Genomic DNA, 20,935 nt, shown 5'->3' on the forward strand with positions numbered 1-20,935 from the left:
TTACAGTCCAAGATGACTAGTCAAAATGAATGAATGAACAAGCAAAACAGAGTGCAAACAAAGATCAGGCAACAGATAAATCAACACACTGTGCCTGAAAGAGTCACTCATCTTGCCGAAATTAAAAATAAGGCCACTAAAAATCTTTTGAGGGGTTTCCTCTTTCTGTAAGTAATGGACTCCGAGGTCCAAAACGAACATGGAAACTCTTCTTCAAAAGTCAGTTTTTCTTTCCACTGCTGTCATGCGATCTAGCAGATGGTGTCTGAATGATGGAGATTTTCACTGCTCTCCACTCGTTTCACTGAGATCAAAATTAATGCCATCTGCCACATCTTCTGCCATGTAACTCATCTCCCTTTAATGCAACTGCACTTATCCAAGAAAAAAATACGCTTTGATGTGAACATCAGCAACTTTACAGCAACTAAACCTTCTGAAAAAGAAAATGGGTATACAACGATGTCTACTCCTCCCACCTCTTCTTTGCTGTGGTATAGAGGGGAAAAGGGAGAACAGAGTAAGGCTTCGAGAAGATGTTCAGAATAAAAGCCACAGATGAAGCTTCTTTGTACACTTCAACCCTGTATCAATCACACTGAATGGGAACTCTCTCTGAAAGGCTCGCATCCATTCCGTCAGTAAATTGGCTGAAAACAGACATAGGGCAGAACTCCCTGTATTCTTCCTTTGTGCACACAGAACTTGCCACAGTTCAGGATTATGATCCAAATGAGCCATTTGAAAATAAAGAAAACCAAGACTGTCTTTCCAGATATAAACATAAACCAACACACTTCTGTATCTGCAGCCGACCTGTAAGCAGCACTACCGCCTCTTGGACGTACAAGGGAGGCAGTAAGGAGAAGGAGCTCAGACCATTCCCCACGTGAGAACTACTTCTGGAGAATGAGGGAAGGCCGAGAAAGGTTTATCGTTCAAGGCTCTGTATAGCTATGGTATCATCATTCACTGATGCCTGTGGGGATTTTAGTGAAGGCTGGAGAACATACTCCTTAAACAATTATTAAGGGACAGTTTTATAAATTTGATGGAATTTGAAGATGTAATAAAATGGAAGATACTACGACCTGGTTTTCAGAGCAAGCAAATTTTCCTTTGATGTCAAAAGCATCGTCTTTGCAAGTAAGACCAATACCATACAGAGAGAGTTTCACTTACCCACGTATATGTATCGCGTCTCTTACAGCAACAGTAGCTCACAAGGGCATCGAGATGAATTGGCACGAATCTGGGCAGGTATCCTAAGCTGCTCCTCCAGCTCTGGTAACGCATCTTAACATCCATCTGCACCCATGAGACTGAACACCAAGATGAATTCAACTTTTGTTCTGTTCTTTACTTTCTGTGAAGAACACTTTTTGTTCTGTTAGAGAGGCAGATCTAAATGTGTGAACATACCTAAGCCTTACAAAGACTATTCCCCAAATACATTGAGGTATTGTGGGGTCTTTAATGTGGTCAGCTTTGTAAAGCAGACAATTCTACTAACTCTTCTACCAATAAATTAGGAGCCATCTACTCAAAAAGATTTGGACTTCATGTAAGATCTTCACATTAGATCTTGAACAGAAATTATTAATTATTCCAGATAGCTTATCTGGTAAAACGAGCTAGAAGTCAGTATGTGCTTCTTTTTATCCGATTCCTGTTTCTCGCAAGCATCCTTAAGTACCCAAAATAGATCAGGGTAAAGATGCCCAAGTGAACATCGGTGAACATATAACTAGCTTGGTAACAACCAAGCTGTTGGTTTTCCAGCTTCTCCACTGATTAGTGAATGACTACTGAACGATTAGCTTCTCCACAAACTAGTGAACGAATGACTCCATGATTAGCAGCAAATCACATTTTCTGGTATTCGACAAGTTCTCTCGTGAAGTAGAATTCATCATATTACAACCAAAAGCCTGAAATGAAGCAAAAACCTTCTAACATTCAAATATTATTATTTGATCCACAGTAAAGCAACGGAGATTTTTTTTTTCAGTAAGACAAAACAAGCTGAAGACAAAACTGAAGTCTTGCTCTAAATTGTCTTTGGAATTGTATGCAAAAAGCTAACCTTAAAGGAAGATTTTTCTTTTGTTTTAATGACTCAGTAAATAATCAAAAGTCATATGGAAAATATAAATAGTCAACCTCCGAAATCACACTCAAATTCAGTCTACTATTCCAGTCTACCAATTGCTGTCTACTATTTCTTGCATACACAGTCTTTTGAAACGTGTCCAGTGTTAGTGTCATTTTAGGGAACTACAGAAATCAGTATAATACAGCACTTTCCATACTTTATGTATACCTTCTTTTCAGTACACCCTAAAGATGGAAAACAATACAGGTAATTTGGTAACTTCTTGGTGAACTTTATTTTGGGTATCAGTTTTTGTAAGGGGGAAAAAAAAGAGAAAGAGTAACGTTTCCTTATAGCAAAAAATCACTGATCTACATTAATTTTAAGCGATTTTCCCAATTCTGACAAAATTTCTTGTCATGACTGTCCCTAGCAGAAGGCACTCAGGGCCAGAGGAAACTATCAAAACAGAAAAGGCTATACAACACAATTTGAGAATTATCTTACTTGTTTTTCACATTCGTGTTGAAATATCTCCAACAGAAATGTTCATAAAATACGTTTTACCGTTTAGTTCTTATTAGATGATAATCAAAGTTAGGTGCTAATTAGCATTTAATTCCAAGTTTTACAAAGAGAGCCCCATTTCTGCAGTCGTCTTTGTTTTTAAGCATTTCCAAAGCATCTTAAAAAAAAAAAAAAAAAACCACTATCCCAGCTGATGACTATATTGAGATCACAACAGTTTCATCTGTTTTTCCATGTGAATCATTTTCTTCATAGCGCATAGTCTCTGGCCAAGAATGAGATTTTTGAAGCAATTTTACTGAATTTTCAAATTTTTTTGTATTGGAAATTGGATAAATACTGTTTTGAGAACGGAGGTTTTGGCTGCACGTGTATACAAGATCAGTTGACCTTTGGGATTGCAAGGCTTTATATTGATGATTCCTCAGAGTGTCATTTTCTTTATTTTGTTTGGAAGCATCCTCTTTCATCTCCATTGCACGAGCTAACATGTAGCTAACTTTTCTCTGATGAGCCAAAGCCTCCTCTTTGTCATTTAGCTGTATTCATTTAAAAAAGAAAGAAAACAATGAAACTAGTTTATAAGCTAAGAACAAAGCACTCTGTGTAGGTCAGCAATTACACCTCTTCCCCTAAGTACTCATGCCCAACAATTAAAAAAATACTAACCAAATCAATTAACAACTTAAGGATTTCCTGAGGATTGTCTAGTTCTTCAACTTTCCTGCAGTCCACACCAGAAGACAGCAGGCCTGATAATTTTTGTCCAAGACTTTTCTTGTTTCCTTGCAGCTTGACACATCCTAAGAGAGAGAGTTATTTTTTGTCTGAAACACAACAGACATGAACTCCGGTATCGCCTAAGACGACACCGCTCTGGGATAAAATAGACACAAATGAAACAGGATTCTGATCTATCTTCTCTAAAATGCAAGTCACAGCTTCTTCTAGTGTACATAATATCATAATTTGCACGCAGCATCACCCTTACCATAACTTATTGACTAAATAGTCTTCTCACAGATATGGGCAAAGAGAGAAGCTCTTTTTGCTACATGAAAAATACAATTTGGCTCTAGTGAAATAGCAGTTCTTTGTAACCTGTTTTTAAATACTTGGTAGACTGAGAAAAACATTTTTTGACAGAAGTTGTTTAAAAGTTTCTAAGATTTCTAAAAAGATTAAAATACATTCAACTTATGAAATAGATGTATTGGAATACAAAACTTGGAAGCAATGACACCAGTACAGGGGAAACAGATAAGTATCCTGTTTTAGTATTACTTCCTGAGGTGCACCCTGGCACCACCAGACTCCTAAGCCTAGCACCTCCAGGCCAATGGCTAACACCAATATATCTGGAAGTGGGTTTCACTCCTAATTCTGCTATGGTTTTGACTGTGACATAAACACTAAAGTACTCCTCTTAATCTCGCTCTTGAAAAAGGAAAGGATAATTACAATTCTTCCTCTTCCTCCGAGTGCTTTGTAACTCATAGATGACCATGCTAAGTGCAATTATAATAATAAATATATACTATATGTAGACACATATATAATCAAAAACTAAAAATGCTCACAAAAAAAAGAAAAATTTGTATTCAGCATTTCAGTGAAAGCTTAGTATAGACTTCTTTGCATTTATACACCTTTCATAAGTCTTATATAGAAGTAATTTTTAAACAAAAATATTTAAATTGTTCATAGCATCTAAAATGGCCAGGTTAAACTTGCCCGGACATTAGCTTTTATACGTTGCTTTCATAGTAAGCATCGTTAATAGTCAGGTTGTCGCTGTCATTCTGGAGCACAGCTTATCTATTCTAAAATGTTTCTACTCAGATAATATAGTTCATGAATGTGTAATAAAAAAAGACTACATTAAAAGCCTAGACTAATAACTCCGATGTCATACATCAGTATTTATATAATGATTACTGTAACATTCCCACTTACACACAGACTTCCTATATCACATATGTGACGCTTCTAGCAGAACTTCCTCAGCTACATGATACACTATTTAACGTATTTCCAAGTTGACATAACTTTGTTCCCTTTTTCTTAACTCTTCAGAAGCCTCAGTCAGCAACCAAGCCACAGCCATACATTTGATACGGCAAGCAAGTTTGCCTGTGCCACTTGTCAGCTAACTTCTCTATTCAACCGTTAACAGTTACACAACATGCCCAGTTACCATCCTCTTTCAGACGTCTCCAGCTTATAAATTTTGTTTCCTTTTTAATTTTATTCACTTCTGCAAGCCTCAGGGCCTGGTCCTTCCTCTGCATTAGCTGCTGCTCAAATGCAATTCTGAAGGCATCTGCCATTATATAAGCTTCATCTTTTCTCTTCTTTAGAAGTTCAATCTGGTTATAATTCAGAGAAAAATTGAAGTATATTAAGCAATTTGAAAGCAATAGCAGATTTAAAATGTATATTAAGAGACAGGCTGAAGCCATTAACATAATTCAGAACTTGTATGTTATCAGATTACCATAGGGATGTGAAGGCAGGCCTGCGCAGGTAAAAGGGAATTGAAGAGAAGCCAGACAAATGTTAAATATATCTAATCAGGGAAGTGGTGGAAACCAAATTAAATGCTTTCTTGCTACCTTAAAATATATTTTGAACTGGAAATTGAAGTCCTTACCCTTCCCTTTCTCTGCATGCACACCACAGCACCCACCTACAAACTGCATTAGCTGGCTGCCAGTAATGCTATTTATCTCTGCCTGAGCAAAAAGGCAGAAGAGGGCAGGAATATCCCATACCAACTGACCCTACGCACAGGAGCAAAAGAACGGTATCCCTATCAGGGATAACCTTGGTACAACAGGGACATAACAGTACTTAATTTCAAGTGGAACTTCCGCGTGAGGATCATGAGAAAGGATACCACATTTGTAAAGTAAAACACAAATTAAAATTAAAAAAAAAAAAAACTCTGTAATATCTAAAACTGTATGTTTAACTAAATTCAAAACTGTAAGAGCTTAAAAATCATTTTATTAAATTGAGCGTGATGTAAATAGTTTTCAGCAAGACCAGCTCCACGATCTGGCTCACTGCACAGCCCTGTGAATGCTGATGCCAACACAAGCGAGGAGGTGGAACGCACTGCCAAGAAAGAAAGGAAGCCATCCCTTTCAGTGGTAGCTGATGCTCAGATTTCAAAAGTACTCCTTTTGAGTGTATTCATTTTTTATATTAATAAAATATGGGTAGAAGGGAACAGAGAGTAAGAAAAAAAAATGAGGAAGAACTTTTTACAAGTAAAACTCTTTTATATAATAATTATAGTTCTACATCAGCAAAAGTTACGGTATTACAAACATTACATATTCTGAAAAGCACTTTTGTTTTAAAACACATTAGTTTGCCTAAGCGGCAGGTAGGGTGTTTCTGGCTTTATTTGGTTTTGAGCACACACACCCCTCTGCTTGTTTACATTTAAGTCAGGCAGCATTACCTCTTGCTTGAGCTGAAGAAGTTGCTTTCGAGTTACAGCTGACATTTTAGCACAGGAACAAGGTTGCCCTCCAGAAGCACGGCAGGTGCAGGCTCCAAGAACTGCCAGCTTTAAATCCAAAAACAAATCACCAGTTAAATAACTACCTGCACACACAAAACAATCCAAGAGATGCCAGAAGGCTACCAACAAAACATCCTGATCTTGTGTGATCTTGCCAGATTGAACACTTTCAGAAACATTAATAAGTGTTTTATACCATACAGTCTGCTTTTTAGCTTATGAGCAAAGATTTGGAATACAGACTTCCAAACAGCAGTTTAGGACATAAGACTTTGCAACGTATAAGATAGATTCTTGGTCATCCCCTTATGTTCTTCGACAGGTAGGTGAGGTTACTAGGGCATTTTCCACTGACCAAAAACTTGCTGAAAGAGATCACTTCTAATTTACTGGAAAAAGATAACCTAAAGGCAAAAATTGTCAGCGTGTTTATGCTACTCCTCGCAGACCTCATTAATATGTTTTCCCACTCATTAAAGAAAAGCAGTAGGCAGGGAATTAGGAATTAAAATATTAGGAAGACAAAAATAAACATGCTGGCTTGTGAAAGACAGCCTGATGCTTCTTCTATCTACTCTTTCTTTGCAAAACAGAAGTCACAAAGCATCAAAAACTAGAAAATTGGTTCACAGGCACGCAAGGCCATGTTTTCATTTGCTAGAAACAAGTCCAAAGAAACAGTTAAACAAACAAAATTTAGGAACATGTATTCTGAATATAAACATATCTTTATATGAAAAACAGACTCCATACTTACTTCAAGACCTGTAACATCTGTAAGGTCACTTTTATCCCAGGACATATTTTCCTGAATAATCTTCTGTTGTTTCACATCAAGCATTGCAAGAAATTCTAAGCACTGCTGATTCAAAACTATGAAATAGAACAATGAAAATAATGAAAAGTTTGCTGTTCTGATTTCTTAATTACTGAGTTTAGCTACACCTAAATGAAGCAGTTTTATGGCTTAAGCATCAATTTGAGGATATGAGGAGACTATGTACGTCTACAAACTCAGATCCCAGTTGCCTTTCCCTATGTGTTTTCCTAGAGAAGATGACCCATTTACAGAGATACTACCTCATACATTACTTTTCCTCAGTATTACGCGCCCACCTCTTTTTTCACTCACAACTAAGACAGTTGCTCTTTTAGAAAAGCACAATATTAGGAAAATAATTATGTAATTCAGCTTTTTTTAAAGCTATGTGGAAGCTGAAAATGAGGTAAAGGAGCTTGAGTCATCTGATCCCCTTAGATCTCTGCAGCGCCTACACTTTGAAAAACTCCATTTTAAAGCTGACACGCTAAATATCCCAAAGTTTATGCTATTGGAATCTTTAAGTGGATATGTTAAAGCCACCTCATGGTAATTTTCATTGTAGCAGGAGCATTCTGTGGCTTGCTTGGCCTACTGTTCCCTCCTTCCAGGACATTAAGGAACACAGAATGGTTGTTTCCTTTCACACCCACTACGTTACCAAGCCAATAAGATAAGAGACGCATATTTCCTTCAGGCTTAATCTACTCTTTAAGCTATGCACACCCAACTTTTGCTATTGTTTTATGAATTTTTTAGTTCAAATGACAACATGACAAAGATAACAGGCACTATCCATCTATTTAAAGGGGATTCCTGCATATCCGCTGATACCAACTGCTATTAACATGAGAGACTTATCCTGACAGAAAGCTGTAGTCACAGTTCAGTTCTCAATTATTCTTGAGAAACAGTATTTTAAGAGGTGGCTTACTTGCATTTTCAGATTTAAGAGTTCTAACTTCTTCTGTTCTCAGTTTCAATGTTTCCTTAAGAGCTGCATTTTCACAATATATCCTGCAGAAGTTAGAGAAAGGCTGTGTTATCTTTAAAATAATTATTAAAAAATAGCACTCAAATGAAAGAAGCCATTAGCCTGTGAAAACACTGCATCTAATGCTTCTGCAATTCAAAATCAGAATTGTCGAAATGATTGAAGAAAAAAAAAAAAAAACAAAAGTGAAAAAATTGAGTGTTCAGCTTGACATACATTTCCACACTTATAACATTTTTTAGGTAAAAGTTTGTAAAATTTTTCCACATCGGTATCTATACTGACGATCTATTAATATTGTTATACACAGATCTGCCAGTCAGGGGTCAACAAACAACTTGAAACTGCTCCTAATTAGCTTTCTGAAAAAACTAGATAAGAATTAACTTTTATACAGTCAGCATTTTTCGATGGGAGATCATGCTAATAGTATTTAAAATATAACCAACTGGGCAAACAGCTGGAAACAATGTAATATTCTGAATAATGAAAAATACAGATGGCAAAACTGTGTGGATCACAAAACACCTGCAGGAGTGGCTAGCTATGTGTAGGCTTGGTCTGACTGGCACTGAGTCAAGGCTAACGAACAAAGCTAGACCACGTTGGCTTCTGCCGAGTCACTCCTAAGTTTATCCACTCTGCAGATCGCTCTACAGGAAGAAAATCTTGAGAATCTCTGCATTCATATTGTAGTTTCTCTGCAATTCAAATAACGTGTTGTTCAAACAGGCTGACCATTTTAATTAAACCACACCCTCACACAACCAATTTAAACACGTCAAAGTATGTTCAAAGGTTTTGCAAGAGAATGTTTAAAAAAAAAAAAATCACTCACACGTAAATAGAAATGCCAAAAACTTCAGAACTTAACCAGGAAATGAGGTTAATATCACATTGCCTTTAGAAACTGTTGATAAAATCTGTAATTGCGAACTCCTGAAACACTTGCTAGCAACCTATGACAATACGGCTCTGGTCTTAAGTTTAGAAAGTAAATTTCCTATGTCTTTAAATACCATTCTAGAGAACAGCTGCACTTTTAAGCTTTAAAACATGAGAACATACAATATACATTTACAATGCATTTTTCCTTGGCATTTAGGTATTTCCTTCTTGAATAGGGAAGCGTTAATCTAAAATCCTCAATGTTGAAGCAATGGCATTTTTTCTTGGTATAGATCTTCAGCTGTCAGTAAACACAGCATACTTTACTTCAGGGTTTTGTTTAAAACTAACTAGTAATCTGAAATATTTTCATTTGATTAAATAAAGGGAAACACACGTTCTGCTCATCTTGTCTCAGACATCAAAATGCAAACTTGATTGAGTTCATGACTTATTGTAGCTTGTAGTTTTCTAGAGCCGTGTTTCAATCTCTGTTTTTCAACAGTTAGTACTAGTTTTGTTACTCCAAAAAAACCCGGCAACACTTTCTGCTTTTGTAACTCAGAAGAGCCAAAGGGTTTTTCAGAAGGTATTCTTTGACAATTGTAACTAAGTTAACAGGTAAAAAAGAAATAATATCTTCAAAAAAAACTTCTTACAAGTGAACAATTTTAAATTATTGGCTTATTCCTTGATTCTGTTTGAAAATTTTAAATAAAAGTCTCCATTAAAATAACTGCAACTCTGATGGATAGACTTCAGAGGGATCACTTACACCTTTAAATAAGTGGAGCCTGCTGGTCAGTTTTCAAAGTCTGTTATTGTATTATTTATTTAGTGCCTCTGGCTTCTTCTGCTTGCCTAACGAGGCAACACCTGCTGTCAGTACAGAAAACTCGTTTAAACAAAGAACCAGTTGACCAACCTCTCTCAAAAACATTCCCTTTTACCCATGCTTATACCTACAACGCAAAAAAAAAAAAAAACCCAACCAAAAAAAAAAACCCACACCACCCACACACCCAGAAAATGATATTTCCACATGCATGCACATACCATGCCTCATTTTCCATTTTCATAGAGGCATTTCTATGCCTCCACGCCTCATTTCCATTTAAAGCAAATAAGAACAATCTGGTTCCAACTGGCTAACATAATAAAGCAATATGACTGAATTGAAAACTCAGCCTACCAAAGCCAACCTATATACACACTAAAGAATTGAGAATTATTACTTTTAGTAGTTTTAATTGAAACATATAAATGTGACTAGCAGGACAATTACATATTTCTTGCCAAATCCAGAAAGAAAATGGGAAAATATGAAAAAATAGAAAATCTGATAAAATGAAACAGAGAACAAAAGAAAGATAATATGTAGCATTCAATGCAATTAAAAACTCCAAAGATATATAGAATGAGTCAAATACCTGTCATATTTTTCTGTCCATGTCTCTTCTATATTTTTAAATCTATCCTGATCAAATTCAATTTCCCATTGCAAAGTATTTATTTCCTGTAGAGGCAAAACAAATCATCAGCAGCTCATTACAAGCCTGATGACGAAAGAAAGAGATGTGAACTGTAAGTCCCGAGTATGGCACTGACAGAGATTTGGGCAACCAACAGTGATAACAATCTATAACTTTTTATTTATTTATTTTTAATAAATGTACCAAACACCAGAAAGGTTCCTATCACTAGTCTATGAATTCTGGACCATGTGGAATAAGCTAACAGTTGCAGTGGCTTATGACAAAAACAAACCCATGCTATCATATTTTCCCGTTTTTAAAATGCATCCCTTATTGTTTTGTCGAAAGGCCACATAAGAAAGAAATAAAACATAAATCTGAGATTAACAAAGCAGCTCAGTGCCCTTCTTCCTATTCCTCCTCTTCCACCCTATTAAAATCGGGTACGCTCTTTTCTTAGGCTTGTTTGAAAGTTCTAGGTCAATAAATTATACTGAGGAAAAAAAGCAACTCAGTATAAACAAAGCACTGTAAAACTCACAACCGAAAATACAGAAAGAACTCTAGGATCTTTCAGGTGTTATCTGTACACAGCAGAGGACGAAAACATTCAGATCAAAACAGTGATAAATTAACATTTTCCCTTTCTACTAAAGAAAAATAAGAATACTTTCAAAAAATCCAAAACTAATCTTAGCTCCAAATCGACTTAACTAAACAGTATGACCGTTCCTTATTCCATTTTAAACCAGGTTAGGAGCAATAAGCTATTATGATTTTGCATGGAAAAAGGAAAACTTTTGCACAGGTTTTAAAAATACTTTTACCCTTACCTTTTCTAAAGCTCTCTTTTCTTCCTCGGTTTTTTGAAGCATTGCTTTTGTATGACTGGTGGCTTTATTAAATATTGCCTGTAAAAAAAAAAAACAAAACCACAAGTCTATCAAATACTGTAATTAAGTAAAGCCAGATTTTCAATTTTATATCACTGTAAGTCAAAGTTCTTGGCTAAGAACCAGTGGGTTCTAATTTCAAGACGCTAAGTAGCTAAAGTGCATAACAAACTTGGCTTTCATCTCATAGCCTTTTCTATTCAAAAAACGTAGCATAATTTAAAGAGAGACTATGTCTTCTTTAGGGCTTTTCCACATCACCAGACCAACTCTCAAAAGACTTTGTTACAACATACTTTAGCTTGACCTGGGCATAGCTTATTATGAACGTCTGAGGGTAGAAACCAGCAGAACTACGAAAGGATTACGCAAGTAGGTTAAAAAACATCAATTCGTTTCAATACCATTGATTGTGACAGTAAACAAAAATACTATACACCATGAATGAAAAATTGACCTAATATTTAAAGCATACTGTCCTCTAAGATGATAGATGGAATAATGAACTGAAAACATCTCTGCTTTACAGCAGAATTGCCAGCATTAGAAAGTCCATAATTTAAAGGACTGCAAAGAGGGCAGCATTCCTTAAATCAAATAGCTAGACCCTCAAGCATAAAGTCATGAGATTTTGCTACAACACTGAGGTCTCCTTGAATTAACTGCAACGGATCCACAGAGAAAAACTACTACATCGTAACAGTCAAGCCTGTACACACCTACAGATTTAATACTTCAAATTATAGCCCTGGGAAGCATTTAAGTTTTTAGGTGTTTTTGATAGGAAGCAGCAGGAAGATGCTTTTTGTTTTCTTTGCTCTACCACTAACTAACCAAAAGATTTCAGAACAACTCCTACCACGCTCTGTAGGATTCTAAGGGCTTCATCTTTTCCTTCAAGCTGTCTTTGAGAAGCTTCAAGCTCAGCTTTTAAAACTTCAACTTCCTGAGGCAAAATAAAACAGGAACACTGAGTAAAATCAAAGACAATCCCGTTAAAACGCAACCATAACAGCAAGGCAATTTTGCCCTCTGCAAGCAACAATCTTCTCCTTTGCCTCTTGTATAAATCTTTTGTAACAGCTTGTGACAAAGAAATGTTAGAACTGCCTGCTAGAGCAACATTCTTACTGAAGAATACTGGCAATTATTATTCTTTCTGTTCTCTTCAAGTGTGCTTACAAAATAAACTGGTAGATATTGCAGCTCTGTCTTGTTAAAGAAACAGCTACTCATCTCAGGAAAAAAACCCACAAAAAGCCACAAAGCATCTTGTGCGGCATTGCCACAAGAGCCTAACAACAGTCAAATAAAAGCAATACTAGTCTCTGAACAGTCAATTATGAAATTTAATTTTCTCCTGTTTTGCTTACTTAAATGTTATTTGAGAAAAGGAACAAAAGAACGTTTTCTCAGATTCCCGATACAGACGCCCAGCTCCTTTGGCAAGGGAAACTACAGAGAGATTACTTAAACTAACAGGAGTTGAAGGCAGTCAAACTCCTGAAGAGCACTGACTAGACCAAAAGGACTGAGCCCAAGTACTCTTATCCATTCCTCCTCCTACAACATATTTGTTTTTATGTTCTTGTGAAATTATTCCATTATGAAATTAAGCTGGAGGCCACTGCTTTGTTCCCTCCTTTTTCTCATTGATTTATTTTATCATCTTCCATAGACAGTGCTCAGCTGAAAAGGGTGAGGATGTTGGGTTTTTTTAATATGTTTGTAGCAATACTTTTGTATGTATGTATGTAGCAATACTTTTATGTTACAGTAATAATATTCTCAGTGTAAATATTAATACAGCACACATTTTTCTTCTTTGTGATGTATATTATACAATGGCAATTTATTAAATTTGTCTGATTGAACCTTGGTGAGGTTCCCGGACATTTTTAACTTGCTGTGCGCTTCTTCTTATGAAGACAGCTATCCTGAGGTAAAGGAACACGGCGCATACGTGCAGCTGAGATTACCCTGCTAGCTCTGCATGGATTGACCTCAGCACCTTTATCTCATAGTAAAACTAAAATGTTGGAGTCATTAACTACCTTTCAATAAAAAAGCAGATAAAAAACCCAAAAGACTACTCGGTTTACACTCCAGATTTTCAAGCCCAAAGCTTAATAAAAAAGAAAATCTGCTAGGAAAAAAAAGCTCAGTCCCTTTAATGGTCTCTACATCTTTAGAAAAAGATTTTTGTTTGCTAAAAATCTTAGATGATAAGATGAATCACATGATGTGACTCCCTGGTTTAAAATTTAATGGGATTTCCAACTACTGCTCTATTTGAGAGAACCTGAATCTATGCAAGGTTCTGGACATGCCAAAATCTTTAGCTAAAGTAACGTTGTGCTCTACTTTGCTACATCAGAACGAAACGCAGATTTCAGAAACAGCATACTGGGTGCTGTTACTAACCTCTAGAGCTTCTCGAAGTTGTTGCGTTAATTCTTCATTTGACGCTTCAGAATTAGATTCTGTAAGATGGATAAGAGACACTAAAATATGAGATAATAAAATATGTACAAAAGCAAATATGAAAGTTTGCTTTAGCTTGATAACAGGGAACATGCAGAGGTGAATTTTCATCTTTGGGGTGTTTTCTTCTGGGGCTACTAAGCAGATTTAAGAAATGCATAGTAGTAAACTGAAACATGTTCTCTCACATTTAAAGAAGCCAAGCTGGAAAAAAGAAAAATCAGTTATAAAGAGATCTAAACCAAGCAGAATTTTAGGTTTTTCTTCTAAAAAATAAAGAAAAAAAATCCAGAATTGCCATCTTGTCTCAAAAAAAACTTTTCATCTTTTATATTCCTTTTTTAATTGTAGCTTTTCAACAATCAAAATCAACACGATAGTAGTTAGCAGCAGTTAGAATATGCACAATTTTCAAGAGACCCAGCTGAAGGACACTGGTGGAATATTCCACAAAATCCAATGCTCCTTTAAACAAATGGTTACCATTGGTACAATTTTTCCTCAAACTGAGCATCACAGAGCTATATTAACACGCAGCTTCCTACTAAATCAAAGTCAAATTCACGTGGGCTTAAGTCCTGCTTTCATGGAGACTGCTATGCGAAAGACCTAGGTTTAAGATAGCATCATACAGAGCACTGACAGAAGTACGGTGGAGCCAATTGGAATTACACTGTCCTTGTAACATCTTCTCACCTATGCTGCTGAAACCAAAAGAGAATAATTAGACGGGTTAGTTCACTGCAGTGTGGGGAAAGGCTGGTGGGGAATTGCTGTAGCAGAGAGAAATAGGCAAATTATATGGAAATACTTTGGTCAAAACACTAAAAGTGGCTAAAAAAACCCTAAAGGGAAGCAGAAAGTTAAACTGTAATGAACAGCACTACCTGTATCTTATTGTATTCACAGCAGCACTATCTTCACAAAAAATTGAACAACGATGTTGAAAGAACAGAGACAATGCAGATTATAAGGGTGACTTCTTAACCTCAGAACTATGCCAATTCACAAATTTCAACTAAATAGCAAACAAGATTTTAAATACTTAGCCATGAACTCGATTTAGACATGTTCTCAGGGAAATAGACCAGGAAGCCAAACAGGACAGTCCCACTCCATTTCATATATGTATATATATATATATGTGCGTGTGTGTACACACACACGTACTTTTCATATCTGTGTCTGTATATATATGCTAACACACATACATACACACAAATACATATACGGAGAATAAATAACTGCCTGCCCCCTCAGCCCTGTCAGAGGATTCTTTGCTAAATAGCACTTTCAGAAGCAAAATCCATTTCACACTAAGAATGGCCACAGATTGACCCAGAAAAAGTTAACATAACGTCCACCTCTCCTTCTAATATTTTTGGAGGACGAGCAAGGAACAGAGACCGCTTTTCTGCCTCAATTGCTAGGAGTATTGCTTATTGCGACACCAGCCACACAGCGGCTCAAAAGGAGGCCTTAAGGCTATAAAAGCTAACCTGTAAGACTGTATTAGATCTGAACATAATGCAAATTAACGTTTCAGCGATTTTAAGTGTTCTTGCAAACAGTTTGGATTAAACTTGGTAACTGCTTGTGAAGTAGCTGAATCGCTCAATTTTGCGAACAGAGATTTACAAAACGATGGTGAGTAATTAACTGTAAATTAGTCTTACCACAGCTATTTTGTTGGGTCCAACCAGTCACTACAACTCCAGGCTTTTTGGACGATCCACCAGAAAAACTGTTTCGTTTTGAACAGGGAAGAACTGCGGTGTCATTTTCTTCCCCTTTCTTTGTTATCAAGAGAGGGCTGCAAATCTTTGCAGACCCTTTCCTACATCTTAGTAGATAGGAGTTTTGTAAATCTTCCACTTCATAGACACCTCCAGGTCTTCTCCCAAGTCCATTCCCCAAGTCTCCACAAGCCATGTCATCCTCTTCAGTGTCCTGCATCTCTTCCTCCTGTTTTTTTTTTTTTAATTGATGGCACTCAATTCACTTACTGCAAACAATGCCTCTTCCAAAACAATAGATATTTTATCTAGGAAAAAAAAAAATCCTTCAGTAAAGCAGCCAAACAACATCGAAGTGAAAAATCTAACGCATTTAACATGAAACTCCCAGTACGTGTCCAGGCTCACAGACAGCACCTTTGCCACGTACCAGTGTGTTACATATTAAAACATTTAAACTTTTCAGCTGCTCACTAGCTGTTCACTAGCTTTAGAGGACTTGTTCTGGTGACCTGACGGCAAGACTAAAGGAAGCCGCGATAGAGATAAAAGTAGAAGCAGCCGATGCAGGACAGCGACGTGGGAACATTGGTGAGAGCAGGAGCGCTCAGGGCCCTGCCAGCAGGCCGGCACCTCACCCCCCACACGCACACCTCACTGCCCCACACCTCACCTCACCCCCCCCCCCCACACACACCTCACCGCCCCACACCTCACCACCCCATATCTTGCCTTCCTCACATGCCCCTCCCCCTTCCACCTCACCGCCCCACACCTCACCTCACCCCCGACACCCACACCTCATTGCCCCACACCCACACCTCACTGCCCCACACCTCACCTCACCCCCCCACACACCCCACAGCCCCACACCTCACCCCCCACACACACCCCACAGCCCCACACCTCACCTCACCCCCCCACACACCCCATAGCCCCTCACCTCACCCCCACACCCCACAGCCCCACACCTCACCTCACCCCCCCACACACCCCACAGCCCCACACCTCACAGCCCCACACCTCACCTCACCCCCCCACACACCCCACAGCCCCACACCTCACAGCCCCACACCTCACCTCACCCCCCCACACACCTCACAGCCCCACACCTCACCTCACCCCCCACACACACCCCACAGCCCCACACCTCACCTCACCCCCCCACACACCCCACAGCCCCACACCTCACCTCACCCCCCACACACCCCACAGCCCCTCACCTCACCTCACCCCCCCACACACCCCACAGCCCCACACCTCACCTCACCCCCCCACACACCCCACAGCCCCACACCTCACAGCCCCACACCTCACCTCACCCCCCCACACACCTCACAGCCCCACACCCACACCTCACAGCCCCACACCTCACCTCACCCCCCCACACACCTCACAGCCCCACACCCACACCTCACTGCCCCACACCTCACCTCACAGCCCCACACCCACACCTCACAGCCCCACACCTCACCTCACCCCCCCGCACACACCTCACAGCCCCACACCTCACCTCACAGCCCCACACCCACACCTCACAGCCCCACACCTCACCTCACCTCACCCCCCCGCACACACCTCACAGCCCCACACCTCACCTCACAGCCCCACACCTCACCTCACCTCAACCCCCCGCACACACCTCACAGCCCCACACCTCACCTCACCTCACCACCCCACATCCTGCCTTCCCCACACGCACCTCACCCCCCCCCACACACACCTCGCAGCCCCACACGTCGCCCCCGGCCCGGCCCGGCCCGGCCGCCCCTCCCCGCCGGCCGCCGCCCTTCCTGCCGGGCCGGGAGGTGCCACGCTGGAGGCGGGCGCCCTGCGGGGACACGGGCGGCCGGCGCAGCCCCGGCCCCGGTCCGGGGGGCGGGCGGCCCGCACCGCCCCTCACACCGCCCCCGGGCGCCGCCCGCGCCCATCCCGGCCCCTCGGACCGCCCGCGCCCGCCCCGGCCCCGGCCCCGGCCGACCTGGGCGCCGCCCGGCCGCGCCGCTGCCGGCCCCTCCCACGGGCCGGGCCGTACCCGGGGGCGGCCCCGCACCGGGCCCCACACCGGCGAGCTGGCGGGGCGCGACGGGCCCCGCGGCGGCTTCACGCCGAGCCTCGGCGCTGTGAGACCCGCCGCGAACCGCTGGGCAAAGGGCGGCCCCCACTTCATTGGGACGGTTCGGGAACCACAGGCCCAGGCTTCGGTTTAAGCAGAGGTACGCAAGTGCTGTTTTGCGGGCAGAATACAAGACCCCCACGCGGCTTTTAGAAACTCGTTTTTCCTTTCCCCCTTTTTTTATTCTCAGAAACATGGTCAAAGACTTTCAGAACATTCTCAATAGCTGGTGTCGTGCAGACACTTCCCAACCAGCTGACTGCATGCTACCTCACTTCATCCTCCACCAGCTTTCCCATTCCAGCAATAACCCTGAAAATAGCTGTTAAATAATGACACGTGTGCATTTATTTCCCCAATATTTGGTCCCGATTCTGCAACGCGACTTCAGCTTTTCAACAGTTCCGCTTGCAGTCCGCTTACAAATGTCACCGCATCAAAAATTTGACAAGAATTTACTCTCCTAGAAACTTGAATATGCCTCCGTAACTCTCACAAGAGGTTCTACACCATATTTGGAACACAACAAATAGAATCTTAAATATGTAAACATTATACTCTTCACAATACAAATTTCAGGTAAATAGTTTTACTATTCAACCTCAAGTATATAAAAGTCTATTGGCAAGCGCTTTCTACAGAATCTTTCATAAAGTTTTACAACCCTTCTGTTCAGGGAAGGAGGATCACAGAACATGCCCTTCTAGGGCTCACACTTTACAAGCCATTAGAACAGATGGCTACCAATCTTTTAAGCGTAACCATGTTTTAGGTCACTGGAGGATTGTTACTATACAAGAGCACTACTGCTTCCTTAAGAAGTTTACCTTGATAAATACTTTCCATGATTGAGATGGGTGACAGGGAAGACAGAGGAGAAAAAGGCTTCTTTCTTACTCTTCTACATCAGTGCAGATATAGCTGATGTTTCCTTACAGCATGAATAATTCCTTATGTTCTATGAAACATTCAAAAAGAGCTTTCTCACTAGGTCAAATCTCTTACCTCCAAAATACCCTAAATACCTTACCTTAAACTATGTAATAAACCCCCCACTCTACATTAGCTTCCACATGTTTAAGAATATACTGGAATATAGCAATTTGCAGTCTAATGACTCAGAAGCAGACCGTTTCCTTTTCAGTACACTAATTGAACCTTTAGCGATCAAAAGCTCCTCAACTGTCATCAGTCATTACAATTTTATAGTTTTGTTAGTGGGGAAATAAAAAGGTTTCATTTCAACCATAAGCTCCAAAGAATCCTCAGTTCCTGAGCTCAGTTCCTGCTGTTAAAGGCAACCATGTCACCTAATCCTTTCATTCACTGCTTAATTTCTATTCTAGAGTCAGTTCTCCTGTGTGCCAACACCCACCGTTTCAGAGGCTGTTCCAAAGCCTTAGAACTTTGGCTATTATGAAACTTCTTCTAGTTCCCAGCCAAAACAAACTACAATGAAATTTATTTCGATTTACCATTAAATAATTATGAATGTCACTTATTAAGCCCCTCCAGGAAGAGATCTAACAGAGTTACTTTTCCACCAGATGTCAATTGTTGTCTTTCATCCATTGCTCAATCCATTGCATAATCTGATCCAAATTTCGCTCTAGGTCTTCTGGAGTGTTGCTGGGTAACTGGTGTACAATTTCCTCTCTGTAAGACGACACGGCTTCCTCATAAAGAGTCTGAAAAATTTCACACTGAAGGTTGTCCTGTAGCTTCTTCCCTTTGTAGCCCCTACAAAACAAGAGCAACGTGGAAAGCTAGCCATTACCTCGTGTATGCAGAGAACCATAAAATAATGTATACAGAAGCAATAACTTATACCCTAGAAATATCTCCAACAAAATTATGCAATAGTACTTTACGCTGTATTTACTCCACTGACATACCTGCTTTCAAGTCTGTCATAGAGAAATGAATTTTCTGTACGAAGTACAAATACTATATGAAACCACCTTTCTGGGAAAAAATCACAGCCATGATAATCAATGATAACTCCACCATCACTCATTTTGTCTTCTAGTTCATCAATTACCTACAGAAAAAAAGAGACAGGCAAATTTACTTATAATTACAGAAAATCAAATATAAAAATGCTAGATTCTGAAGTTGAACTTACTCTGTCTTCATCCAAAATCGGACATTCATATTCCTCATCAAAACCTTCATACAGTTCTCCTGCAGCAAAATTAATTTGCTCAAGTTTGTGAAATAGCGGCAATCGATACGAAAGTATTTAAATTGTTATGTCTATTTTGAGAGGATGTAAACAGAAGACATCCTAGAGAGGGAAGAACTCTCTGTTTAAACGTTCATATAAAGATGAGTCTCTTATTTATTATTTAATGCAAAATAAGCTACCAGTTCATAAAAGCTTTTTTCACCCATCCCACCAAAAATATTTCTATAAATAGATTCACTGCGTTTTAATTTACTATATAACATACACACAAGAATAGTTATATAAAGCAAAAATATTTTAAGTGCTTTGATGGACATTTTGGTTAGTATGGCCTACCTTCTTTTGCCAAATCACCCACATTAATATAGGTCAGCCCTGCCCTTGATGCAAGTTCTTTCCCTAGTGTGGTTTTCCCAACACCCGGAGTACCTAAAGACAAAAACCCAGATAAAACAGTAAGAGAACAGCATAGAAGTTTCCTTCAAAGAGCTTTCTAGCAAAAAGGAGTCACACAGGAAGTTTTTTTCCATCAGTATTAGCAAGTTTACCTAAGAAAAGGGGGTAAAAAGCAGCATAACAAGGAAAAGCAAACATGAACAATGTCTGCAGATAAAAAAAGATGGGGAAAAATACCAGAAGCGTTATTCTAACTTAGGGCAATGGAAAGTAAGATCTATCTCATTAAAAAACCCAAACTTCTCTCCAGACAAGGAGAAGCCCCTTCCTCCCCCCCACCCCCCCCAGGTTTTCACGTACAGCAGCCCGATCTCCCGCTGCCCCCAGCCGGCACGAGGCTGCCACCGGCAGCCTCGCTCCTTCCCCGCCCCAACGGCCCGTTGCAGCCTGGAAGGGGCCGGGCGAGGCAGCCTTTCCCGCCGAGCCCCTCTGGGCCCGGCCCGGCCCGGCCCGGCCCGGCCCGCCGTTATTGGCGGTCGCCCGCAGCGAGCCCGGCCCCGCAGGCCCGGCCCCCGCGCCCCGCCGCACCGGTGAGCAGGATGTTGGGCCGCCTCATGCTGCCGGCGGGGGAGCCGGCGCTGGTCACCTAGGAGACACGTGCGAGGGGGCCTCCGCCGGCCGCCGCCGCACGCCAATGGCGTCACTCGGCCCGTCCGCGGCTGCTCGCTGGCCGCGAAGGCGCGCAGGCGCGCTCCGGGCGCCTAAGAGCCGCGGGCGGGGAAGGACC

The 20,935-nt window shown here is 40.3% G+C and overlaps 2 protein-coding genes across 5 annotated transcripts; both read right to left on the reverse strand.

Annotated features, from left to right (window-relative positions):
- Nucleotides 1–1,954: 1,954 nt before the first annotated feature.
- Nucleotides 1,955–17,475, reverse strand: LOC138064458 (coiled-coil domain-containing protein 125-like). Of its 4 annotated transcripts, none has more exons than XM_068927196.1 (12): nt 17,172–17,287; nt 15,389–15,756; nt 13,653–13,711; nt 12,088–12,174; nt 11,169–11,246; nt 10,291–10,376; nt 7,913–7,995; nt 6,916–7,031; nt 6,096–6,203; nt 4,821–4,992; nt 3,293–3,426; nt 1,955–3,162 (listed from the first exon to the last, which is right to left on the reverse strand). In XM_068927196.1, the coding sequence occupies exons 2-12, from the start codon at nt 15,666–15,668 to the stop codon at nt 2,821–2,823; spliced, it is 1,545 nt and encodes a 514-aa protein (XP_068783297.1). In that variant the 5' UTR covers nt 15,669–15,756; nt 17,172–17,287; the 3' UTR covers nt 1,955–2,820. The 4 variants fall into 4 exon arrangements, with proteins under 4 accessions (XP_068783297.1, XP_068783298.1, XP_068783299.1 ...); XM_068927197.1 differs by lacking the exon at nt 17,172–17,287 and adding an exon at nt 17,430–17,475 and having other exon boundaries at nt 2,114–3,162; XM_068927198.1 differs by lacking the exon at nt 17,172–17,287 and adding an exon at nt 17,116–17,162 and having other exon boundaries at nt 2,114–3,162.
- Nucleotides 17,476–19,009: 1,534 nt separating this feature from the next.
- On the reverse strand, nt 19,010–20,887 carry LOC138064459 (adenylate kinase isoenzyme 6-like). Its single transcript, XM_068927200.1, has 5 exons — nt 20,737–20,887; nt 20,089–20,181; nt 19,690–19,748; nt 19,460–19,605; nt 19,010–19,304 (listed from the first exon to the last, which is right to left on the reverse strand). The coding sequence occupies exons 1-5, from the start codon at nt 20,762–20,764 to the stop codon at nt 19,115–19,117; spliced, it is 516 nt and encodes a 171-aa protein (XP_068783301.1). The 5' UTR covers nt 20,765–20,887; the 3' UTR covers nt 19,010–19,114.
- Nucleotides 20,888–20,935: the final 48 nt, after the last annotated feature.

Source organism: Struthio camelus, chromosome Z (assembly GCF_040807025.1).
Source record: "Struthio camelus isolate bStrCam1 chromosome Z, bStrCam1.hap1, whole genome shotgun sequence".
NCBI classification, from domain to species: domain Eukaryota; kingdom Metazoa; phylum Chordata; class Aves; order Struthioniformes; family Struthionidae; genus Struthio; species Struthio camelus.